The sequence below is a fragment of the Lathyrus oleraceus genome, chromosome 7 (assembly GCF_024323335.1).
Source record: "Lathyrus oleraceus cultivar Zhongwan6 chromosome 7, CAAS_Psat_ZW6_1.0, whole genome shotgun sequence".
NCBI lineage: Eukaryota > Viridiplantae > Streptophyta > Magnoliopsida > Fabales > Fabaceae > Lathyrus > Lathyrus oleraceus.
This window is the reverse complement of record NC_066585.1, coordinates 143,471,285-143,483,729: the sequence shown is the minus strand read 5'-3', so window position 1 is coordinate 143,483,729 and position 12,445 is coordinate 143,471,285. Positions and strand designations below refer to the sequence as shown.

Sequence of the window (12,445 nt, the reverse complement as noted above, 5' to 3'; positions counted from 1 at the left end):
CAGAGCTTATTGTCGAAAGATGGACGCTTACTCCGATGATGATAAACTACTTATGCACTTCTTTCAAGACTCTTTGAGTGGAGCGTCTCTAGACTAGTATATGAAATTGGAAGGGACTCATATTCGGACATGGAGGGAAATGGCCAAGGCTTTCTGTAACGGTGCATTCATGACCATTGAGCTATTGGTTAACTCAACATCAATAAAACCAGAGTCGCCACCACACTTTTATTATTTCCAAAGGAAAAGGAAAAAACTACGAACAAACCCAAAGATAACAAGTTTTCAAATCAAAACTAATAAAATGTCATATATTATAGGTAAGGGGGTTGGTTACACAAAGGGAAGGTATTAGCACCCAAAGTGTCCTAGGTACTCCTAGGAAGCCCTTTTTTGTGTGCAAGTGTATTTGTTGAAAAGATGTTTGATAAAAATGGAATGGGGGGATGAGAAAAGAATTCATTTATTATATTTTTCTGTTTGACAAAACCTTTGGCCTTATGCCTATGTACCAAATATAAACGAGGGATCAAAACCCCGCAGTTCGTGGTAAAAATTTCAAAGAGATTGGTGAATTGGTTTTAACAAAAGTTTAAAGATCTTTTGTTATCAATGGGCGAATACTCAACCAAACATCTACCGATAATGAGTGTTTTACAACATTTAAGAGGGAGGGCCCCAACTTGGATTTAATCAACAAGTATGCCATTGGCCCCTAATAAATGGAAAGACTTACCATCAAATATATCATGCAATGGGAGAATTATACCTCAACCAAAGATAACTCAAATCTAAACACTTCTTTTTGCAAAAGTTTAAAGAAAAAGGCACAAAATGGCCAAAGAAGTTAGATGAGGTTGTTAGTTCTTTTTGTCTTTTGAAATTTAAGTCAATATGATTAAGTTTATTTACAAATTTTATTAAAGAAAATGTTTTGAAAATCGATGGCATAAGGCCAAAGTTTCTACTCTTTAAAACAAGTCTAAGTTGAAAACACAAACAAAGAAAATTTTTAAAAGGAGGGAGAAGATTTTGAAATTAAAGAAAGAAGGGAGAAGATGAAGGGACTACACTAAACAAAATAAAGGTTAAGAGTTAAAAAGATTTGACCAATGGGAAGTAATCCACAAGACAAGAATGTCAGATAGAAACCCATTTCCTTTGGACTATTGAGCAAGCAACAAGCATAAGCAGCACCCAAGCAATTAATAATGAAGACCAAGACATCAAATAAAGATAGACATAACATCCAAGCAAGCACTCCAAAAGCAACTAGTCTTCAGTGTCTTCAAACGTATCAGATGAAATATTCCTTGGCAAACTCATAGAAACAATCATCAGACATCAATAATAATAACAATATAACAATTAAGCACAAAGACAAAGTAACAGATAAAACCCCATGGAAATCAAGGCTTGCATCAGATGAAAGGCACTATCAAGAATAACTCAGTCTCAAAATATTGGCATTGGCCAAATCCTTCAAAGCATAGGGAATGTTGCATACTTCTAAGTCCAACAGTTCAAATCAAGTCAAGGGAAGAGGTCCAACAGTCCAACACAAATTTTTTAGGTTTTTTTTGTTTATTAAGTATTTTAAGGTCTTAAGACCACAAACAAAATAACATCAAAAGCACATAATATATACAAGCACAAATGATATGCCTCAAGTAAGCAAAGTAAAAATGACTGAAACATAAACATCTTGCATGAAATGTAAATGGCAATGAATGATAAAGGTAATGAATTTAAATTGCATTAAGTAAATGACTTGAAAGTAAAGTAATATTAATAAGAAGTTAGTCAAATGTTACTGAAGAGTTTAATTGTTTAAGTCATTCTTTGGAGAATACTCGACCATTCATTCATAAGTATGAAGACATGAACCAAGACATCATCTATGAGAAGGGCTCCAACTTGGATAAATCAACAAGTATGCCACTAGCTCTCACAGATGGAAGAAAGGTCAAGTCTTCACACAATTCCATGAAGAGTGGGAGACACAATCTCACTTACAAGAATGCTATGCCTTGTGGGACAAATTTAGCTTTATGTTAAGCAATCGTAATTGGACTTATGTAGAAGTCATAACCATCTGAGGCCGGACAATAAAAAATATTGGTGTTAATGCATGTTAGAGACATGGTACAAAGAACCAAAATCCTTAAACATACCACACACAAAAATAAAATGGGAGGGACCTATCTCAATGAGACTCATGTTGATTCATCTGACACAAGGTCATTGATGAATCAACTAGCAATTGATACTTGAGATTTCATTGATCAATGAATGAATTGGGAAAGAATAAGGATGAAGGTAAAGAGGGAAAGGGAAATAGAAACCCAAATTGATCATAGGAGGAATTTCATCTGATCAATACTATCCATTCATTTTAAGGGATGAAATGTACATTTTATCAACCCCCTAAATCCAATAGTATTGGTCAAATAGAGGTTCAAATCAACCATGATCAAGGGAAAACAGAAAGTCAAACACCATAAGGTCAACCAAACGGCTCAACAAAATTTTCAAACAATTAAACAAATAAAAATCAATTTTAAAAAGAATTAAAATGCATTTTTAAATGGACAAAACCTCAAATCCCTTCAAATCACCAAATAAATGGCCAAGGGATTTATCCTAGGTCAAACAAGGTCAAATGACCTTAGACAATTTTTTATAGAATTTTTGGAAAGTCAAAAGTATTTTAAAATATTTAAAAACAAGTCAAAAATCATTTAATTCACAAAAAATATCAATTATAATCCAAACAAATTTTAATTCAAAATACGGGATAGGAAAATATTTAAAGATTTTTGGTAAAAGTCCCATATTTTTTGGATTAAAAATGAATTTAATATGAATTAAACAAAATAAATGGATTAGATATTAATTAAACAAAATAAATGAATTTAATATTTTTTCTATTTTATGTCTCTAACTTTTGTCTGGACCGTCCTTTCAGATTTTCAATCCACCGAGACACTCATTTTTGCCTAAGTCGCCCTTTCGGGTTTTCAACTTAGCGAGATGTTCTTTTATTTTTTAGGTGAAGTATTTCTTGACTGCATCGGCGTTCAAAGGACGAGTGAAATTTTCACCACCCATAGTTATAAGAATCGATGCACCGCCTGGGAAGGATCTCTTAACAACATATGGGCCTTCATAATTAGGGGTCCACTTGCCCCTAGAATCAGGTTTGAAAGATAAGATCTTCTTGAGCACAAGGTCACCTTCTTGGAACACACGAGGCTTGACCTTCTTATCAAAAGCTTTCTTCATTCTCTGCTGATATAACTGGCCATGACACATGGAAGTCAATCTCTTCTCTTCAATCAAATTCAATTGATCATATCTGCTCTGACACCATTCAACTTCAGTCAACTTGGCTTTCATCAGCACATGCATTAATGGGATCTCAACCTCTATGAGGAGCACATCTTCCATGCCATAAACGAGAGAGAAAGGGGTTGCCTCTGTCGAAGTGCGGACAGATGTACGATACCCATGCAAAGCAAATAGGAGCATCTCATGCCAATCTTTGTACGTTACAACCATCTTCTGGATAATCTTCTTGATATTCTTGTTTGCAGCTTCAATATCCCCATTCATCTTGGGTCTGTAGGGAGAAGAATTATGATGTGCTATCTTGAAGTCTCTGCAAAGAGCTTCCACCATATTGTTATTTAAGTTTGATCAATTATCAATAATGATCTTACTTGGCACACCATGACGACATATAATATGATTCTTGATAAACCTTACAACAACTTGCTTGGTCACATTTGCATATGATTCCACTTCAACCCACTTGGTGAAGTAGTCAATAGCCACCAGAATGAAGCGATGTCTGTTCGAAGCTTTGAGATCAATCATGCCAATCATATCAATTCCCCACATGGAAAAGGGCCATGAAGAGGAAATGACATTCAAAAGTGGCGGAGGAACATGAATCTTATCCGTATAAATTTGACACCTGTGGCATTTCTTCACAAACTTGCAACAGACAAATTCCATTGTCAGCCAATAGTAACCTGCTCTCAACATCTTTTTTGCCATAGCATGTGCATTGGAATGAGTACCAAAGGAACCTTCATGGCCTTCTGCCATCAATAAGTCTGCTTCGTGTCTATCCACGCATCTGAGCAAAACCATATCTAAATTTCTCTTGTAAAGCACATCACCATTCAGGTAGATGTTTACAGCTAATTTTCTCAAAGTCTTCTTATCTTTCAAAGATGTCCCAGGCAGGTAAATCTGACTTTGGAGGAAACATTTAATATCATGGTACCACTACTTATCATCCTTGATTTATTCAACAACAAATATGTGAGTTGGCCTATCAAGATGCATCACAACCAAATTAGGAACTTCATTCTAACACTTCACCACGATCATGGAAGCCAACGTTGCAAGAGCTTCTGTCATCCGGTTTCATCTCGAGGGATATGATGAAACTCAACCTTTGTAAATAAAGTTGATACCCTCTTTGCATAATCTCTATACGGTATCAAATCGGGTTGATTCGTCTCCCATTCACCTTTGATCTAGTTAACTACCAAAGATGAATCTCCATAGACATCAACATATTTGATTCTAAGATCACTGGCTTCTTCGATCCCCATAATGAAAGGTTCATACTCAGCCATATTATTTTTACATTTGAAGGTCAATCTAGCTGTAAACGAAAAATGAGTTCCTTGAGGAGTAATAATCACTACCCCGATGCCATTACCATATGAATTAACAACTCCATAAATAACCACGCCTCAACGGGAACCAGGTTCTGGCCCTTCTTCAAGCAATGGTTCATCATAATCTTTCATCTTCAAATACAAAATCTCTTCATCAGGGAAATCATATTTCATTAACTGTAAATCATCAATAGGTTGGTGATCCAAATGGTCAGCCAAGACACTACCTTTAATCGCTTTATAAGCTCGGTATTCAATATCATACTCAGATAACAACATCTTCCAATGGGCAATCCTCCGAGTTAAAGAAGGCTTTTCAAATATGTACTTGATTGGATCCATCTTGGATATCAACCAAGTAGTATGATTCAACATATACTGGCGCAGACGCTTAGCAACCCAAGCCAAAGCACAACATGTCTTCTCAAGCAATGAATACCGAGACTCGTAATCGGTGAACTTCTTTTACTAAGGTATTAAATTGCATATTCTTTCTTACCAGATTCATCTTGCTGACCAAGAACACAACCCATACTTTCTTCAAGCACAGTCAAATACATGATCAAAGGTCTTCCTTCAACAGGCGGAGACATAATCGGAGGCTCAAGCAGATATTCCTTGATACTATCAAAAGCTTTATGGAAAACCTCAGTCTAATCACAAGACTGATCTTTCTGCAGGAGCTTGAATATAGGTGCACATGTGGCAGTCATATGCGATATAAATCTCAAAATATAATTCAAGCGGCCGAATAAACCTCTGACTTGCTTCTCATTTTTGGGCGCAGGAATTCCTTGTATTGCTTTGACCTTGGTAGGATCAACTTCAATACCCTTCTCACTAATAATAAAGCTCAACAACTTACCAGAGCGAACCCCAAATGTACACTTATTGGGATTCAAGCGGAGTTTATATTTCCTCAAAACACTGGAATAGCTTCAATAAATGCTCAACATGCTCATCTTCATTCCTTGACTTGGAAATCATATCATCAACATATACCTCAATCTCTTTATGCATCATATCATGAAAAGGGTGGTCATGGCTCTTTGGTATATTGCACCAACATTCTTTAAATAGAAAAGCATCACTCAATAACGGAATATCCCCAAGGCGTAATGAACGTGGTCTTCTCCATATATTCAGGTGCCATCTTAATCTGATTATAACCATAAAATCCATCCATAAAAGAGAATACCTTGAATTTAGTTGTATTATCTACCAACATATCAATGTGTGGTGGATGAAAATCGTCTTTAGGTTGACTTTATTCAAATCTCTATAATCAACACACATGCGGACTTTTCCATCCTTCTTGGGAACAGGCACAATATTGACCACCCATTGTAGATATTCGAAGGTGACAAGGAAACCTGCATCGATCTGCTTTTGCACTTCTTCCTTGATCTTCACTGCCATATCAGGATGAGTTCTTCTCAACTTCTGCTTGAATGACGAGCATTCTGGCTTCAAAAGAAATCTATGCTCCACAATATCGGTATCAAGACCTGACATATCTTGATAAGACCAAGCAAATACATCAGAGTACTCTTGGAGAAGATCAACCACCCCTTCTTAACCTCTAGACAAAGCTGCGACCCAATATTGACTTCTTTGACGTCATCTTCGGAACCCAAGTTGACTAACTCAATTTGCTCTTCAAACGACTGAATGGTTATTTCCTCGTGCTCAAGTAAATGGGATAACTCATCAGGAACATCTTCATCATCATTCTCTTACTCGGTTTCAAACACAGGGAAATCAAAGTTTGGAGAGGGAGTAGGATCATTATTTTCAATGGGTTTGAGAAGAAAATTTCATAATGATTTGATATTTTGGTTTTAGAAATATGAAGTGCACAAAAATATTATGCAGATATGGGAAAAATTATTGCTTATTTATGTTTTTTGTGATTACTATTTTCAGAAAAAGCAAACAGTAAAAGCATCATAGATATAGATGAATAAAATTGCATTTTATTGATGATAATTTGAAAATGCGCTGACAATGTTTTCACTTCTCCCTTATGCATAGGAGAGGGATTTTTCTTTAAACAATAAGGCACATTACTTTGAGAGATGAACTATAACAGGAACATCAACAACAACCCAATTGTTTCAAATTTATCTGCGCGTTACAAAGTTGGCGTTGTCTTCGTCATCTTCATCTTTAATGATTGCAACTGAGTGTTGTTCTTCTTTGTGAATGAACCCTCCACTATAGAAAATTTATTGCATAGCCTTGACATTTACTTTGAACGACCCTTGTTCAAATCCCAGACCAGCTCTGATCTTGTTCTCGATGACTTCCATGACACGACCCCACTTGTCTATGTCACCATCCTGAACAATTTCGCGTGCATCTTTTAGAGAAGACATGGATGCCCTAGTCTTCTGAATCTCATCAGCTACAGATAAATCTTGGAATGAAATTCCCACAACTTCTTCAGTTTCAACATATGTAAAATATGACAAATGGCTCACCAAAAGCGCTTTCTCACCTTCAACGATAACCAGCTTGCCATTCTTAACAAATTTGAGTTTCTGATGTAGAGTCGACGTGACAACACCAACCTCATGAATCCATGGCCTACCTAATAAAGAACTATAGGTTGGGTGAATATCCATTACTTGGAAAGTAATATGGAAATCACTCAGACCAATTTTAATTGGGAGGTAAACTTCTCGAATGACAGTTTTATGGGAACCATCAAACGCTTTTACAACCACACCACTATATCTCATAGGTGTGCCCTGATAGGATAGACTTGCCAAAGTATATTTGGGTAGCACATTCAAAGATGAACCAGTGTCTACCAAGACATTGGGCAAAGCATCCTCTTTACAATTCATGGATATATGGAGGGCCAAATTGTGATTCCTGCCTTCCTTGGGAAGCTCTTCATTGCAGAAACTCAAATTATTGCACGAAGTAATATTGGCAATGATATGATCAAACTGATCCACCGTGACATCATGCTCAACATAGGCTTGCTCAAGCACCTTTTGCAAAGCCTCTCTATGTGCTTCTGAATTCATCAACAAAGATAAGACAAAGATCTTGGATGGTGTTTGGAGCAGCTGCTCCATAACATTGAACTCACTCTTCTTAATCAACCGGAGAACCTCATCATCATCCTTAACCTTCAACCTGCTGGATTCACCAGACTGACAAGTTGGAGCATTAACAGGATTAACCAAAGGAATATCCGCCTTCTTACTGACCACAACATCCTCCATAACCTTCAGAGTTACTGGGTCAAATACACCACCACTTCGGGTCACCTTAACAACATCTACAATGACCACTACTGAATTTGTTGCGGGAAGAGGAACCTTTTGCCCATTCTCAATCATAGAAGCATTATATTTGTAAGGTACAACTTTATCGGATGCATACGAGACTGGGCCCGTTACCCGTAATACCAACGGTGATACCGATATGTTATCACTTCTTTTGCTGTTGTCAAATTGGATTACTACTCTCTCTGGAGTCTTGAACACTGACACAATTACGTTCATGTCATTGCCCATATCTCTGGACTGGTTGATCTGAATCACACCTTTATCCATCAACTTCTGAATGTCCCTCTTGACAATTATACACCTCGTGGATTAACACTCCAGATAATACAACCATCATGGTCATGTTCATAATCACTGATCAAACACAGAGTTATATGAATTTCCACCAAAGACCTCTGAATTTGACGAACATCAAACACCCTGAAATTACCAGGACAACCATCTACCATATTCACAGAAGAATTGCCATGAGTGGAAAATGGATTAGTTTTGAAATTTGGTGCGCGGTCCTCGAAGGACAGCATACCACTCTTGATCCATTTTTGAACTTCATACTTCAACGGATAACAATTCTCTATATCATGGTCAGGCACACCTTGATGAAAAGCACAGTGCAAATCAGGATTGTACCACCATGGCAGGGGTTCGGGTGTATGTAGAGGATTCCTCGACTGAATCAAATTCTTGACAACCATAGAAGGATATAGTTCTGCATAAGTCATCGGAATAGGATCAAAAGTGACCTTCCTTTCAAAATTTTGATGCTGATTGTTGTTGTAATTATAATTGTTGTGGGTACGTTTTTGTTGTTGTTTTTGTTGCTTTTGAACTGGTACTGATTGAATAGAAGAATTATTGGTGAATACTGGAATGTCAGAAGATACTTGATGATGCTGGCGAGATCTGGGATTATTCCTTACATGAGGCCTCCTTTGCCTCCCTACAGACACTACATTGGTTTCCCCCTCTTTCTTCTTAGAGAAACTACCTCCATACTTCTTGATCGTAGATGCTTCTTCTTTAGACAATCGGCCCTCTCGGACAACCTCTTCTAAATGCATCCCTATGTTAGCTATTTCAGTGAAGTCATTGGGAGCACTAGTAATCATACGTTCATAATAGAATGAACTCAGAGTTTTGAGGAATATCTTAGTCATCTCCCTTTCCTCCAATGGGTGACTGATTTGAGCAGCAAGCTATCTCCACCTTTGCGCATACTCTTTGAACATCTCTTTATCCTTCTAAGACATGGACCACAACTGATCACGATTGGGAGCCATATCTACATTGTACTTGTATTATTTGACGAAGGCTTTGCCCAAGTCATTGAAAGTACGAACACTAGCACTTTCTAAACCCATATACCACCGAAGCACGACACAGATCAAACTGTCTTGAAAGTAGTGGATGAGCAGTTGATAATTATCTGTCTGGGTCGACATCTTACGGGCGTACATTATAAGATGGCTCAAAGGATTACACTAAGTATAATTTCAGAAACCAAAAATCCAAATACAATAGAAAAGGAAAGTATCATCCTAAGGATCCCTAGCAACTGAATCCATTGAACTGACTCATAAGTTGTCTTCATCTGAGCTTTCTCGATGACAAGCTGATCGATGATCTTCTTCCAAGCACCCGAAGGATGAGTAATACTAGAGGAAAATAAATCCTCTGGCTCTTTCTATCTCTTGAATGCACGCTCCTCAAGAATCTCGATGAGTGCATCTTTGTCTTTTAACTCAAGCTAAACTCCACTTGCTTCAGATTCAAAGCATGGAATCGTTCTTCCCACATGTCCCTCTCTTGCTTCATCTTGGCGAGCATGTCTTCTAACTCCTCTACATCTTGGTTAGGAAGAGTTGATGGCTTAGCCACAAACATAGACATAGGTCTCTCGCAAGTGTACAACATCTTAAGCTCCAAAGCTCTCTTCTTCACCTAACTAGTGTAAACTTCCAAAGCTACACAATTGCATGAACCAAGCTCAGCTCTTCTTTTTCTATGCACATTATGCCAAGCATGCACCATTCTAATCTTCAAACTTTTGGGATATTTACCCTCTTGATAGAATATACCCTCTAACTGAACGTTATTAGGTTTATCCTTCAAGGGGAACTCAAGCTGTCGGTGAGCCAAAGCGGGGTTGTAGTTGATTCCTCCTTGTGTACCAATAAGAGGAACATTAGAGAACTCACCATAACTGTCAATAATCTCCAAGCCATCAAATGCATAATCATACCAAACAATATCATCATTAGTGAGAGATATAAGTCTCTGAGACCACCGTAGACATTGTCAGTTCTCCAAGAAGACTGGTGTTTGCAGCAAGTGCAAAATAAACCACTTGTACAAAATAGGGATGCAACATACAATGGTTTCTCCACCCTTAGAATTCCTTAAATGCAAAGAGAAATATGTGTCACCCAAAAAAGTCAGAACATGGTTCTCAATCAAGAAGATCCTAATGGCGTTAACATCGACGAAGTTATCAATGTTAGGGAACAATGCTAAACCATAGATGAGCAAGACAAAAATGGCTTCAAAAGCACCAATGCTACCATCTTAAGCAAAAGCAGTAGCTCTACCAATAAGAAACTCATAGGTTAACTCTCGAATTCCTCCTTTCTTCGTCATATTAGCATCGATCTCAGACTTATTCAAATGAAGGGCATCAACTATGACTTGGGATCTTGAAATCTCTTCTAATCCACTGAAGGGCACCTTGTTGGATATGGGTCTACCCAAGAGATGGGCATACTCTTCCAACATGGGCATAAGCTAATAATCAGGAAAAGTGAAGCACCAATAAAGAGAATCATAGAACTGGACCAAGACACTCAAGAGTCCTTCCATAACTTCATTTATGCCTACGTACCAACATAAGAATTCATTTGTTTACGTTTTGTGTTTGACAAGACCTTTGGTCTTATGCCTACGTACCAACATAAAAATGAGGGATCAAAACCTCATAGTTTATTGTAAAAATTTCAAAGATAGGTGGATTGATTTTAACAAAAGCTTAAAGATCTTTTTTTATCAATGGAAGAATACTCAACCAAACATCCACCAATAATGAGGGCTTTACAACATTTAAGAGGGATGGCTCCAACTTGGATTCAATCAACAAGTATGTCACTAACCCCTAATAAATGGAAAGACTTACAATCAAATATATCAAGGAATGGGAGAATTATATATCAACCAAAGATAACTCAAATTTAAATGCTCTCTTTTGAAAACGTTTTTAAAAAAGCACAAAACGGCCAAAAGGATTAGATGAGGTTGTTAGTTCTTTTTGTCTTTTTAAAAATAAGGTCAATACGATTAAGTTTATTTACAAGTTTGATTAAGAAAATATTTTGAAAATTAATGGCATAAGGCCAAGGTTTCTACTCATTAAAACAAGTCTAAGTTGAAAACAACAAACAAAGAAGTTTTGAAAATAAGGGGGAGATTTTGAAATTAAAAAAGGAGGAGGAGATGAATGGACTATCCTAGACAAGATTTAAAAGTTTAGAGTTGAAAATATCTAACCAATGGGAAGCATCCACAAGACAATAGTGTCAGATAGAAACCCATTTCCTTTGGGCTATTGAGCAAGCAACAAGCATAATCATCCAAGCAACTAATGAGAAGACCAAATGGTATCAAATAAAGATAACCAAACATCTAAACAAGCACTCCAAAAGAAAGCAGTCTTCAATGTCCTTTAAATGTATAAGATGAAAGTCCCTTGAAACATACTCAAAGAGAAAGAATCAAATGATATCAATAAGATCAACATAACAAATTAAACACAAAGAGAGAGCATAACAGGTAAACCAAAGGAGTCTCTCAAGGCTTGTATAAGATGAATGACATTGGCCAAGAAAAGGGTCTCAAATTAATGGCATTGGCCAAGTTCTTCCATAGCTCAGGGATGTTGCATACTCTAAGCCCAAAAGTTCAGATCAAATCTCAGACAGAGGTCTAACAGTCCACCAATGCATTTTTTTGTGGTTTTTGTTTTTATTAATTGTTTTAAGGTCCTAAGACCACAAACAAAACAAAATCACAAGCACACACATAATACAAGCACAAAATATGACTCAAGTGAGCAAAGTAAAAATGAATGAAACATAAACAAATTGCATGAATGTAAATGACAATGAATGATAAAGTGCAAGATTTTAAATTTCATTGAAGTAAATGATATTAAAAGTAAAGTCAGTACAAAGAAATGTTAGTCACTATTAGTGGAATTGTTCAAGTCATTTTTTGGAGAACACTTAACCATCCACTCATAAGCATGAAGATATGAACCTAGACATCATTGATGAGAATGGCTCCAACTTGGATAAAATCAATAAGTATGCCACTAGCTCTCACAAATGGAAAGAAGGTCAAATATTCATACAATACCATGAGGAATAGGATACTTACAATCTCACTTACAAAAAT

General features: G+C 36.8%; 1 protein-coding gene across 1 annotated transcript; it reads right to left on the bottom strand.

Annotated features, from left to right (window-relative positions):
- Positions 1–6,925: 6,925 nt before the first annotated feature.
- LOC127102483 (uncharacterized) lies at positions 6,926–8,230 on the bottom strand. The gene is made up of 2 exons (XM_051039850.1): positions 7,861–8,230; positions 6,926–7,725 (listed from the first exon to the last, which is right to left on the bottom strand). The coding sequence occupies exons 1-2, from the start codon at positions 8,228–8,230 to the stop codon at positions 6,926–6,928; spliced, it is 1,170 nt and encodes a 389-aa protein (XP_050895807.1).
- Between the last annotated feature and the right edge of the window lie 4,215 nt (positions 8,231–12,445).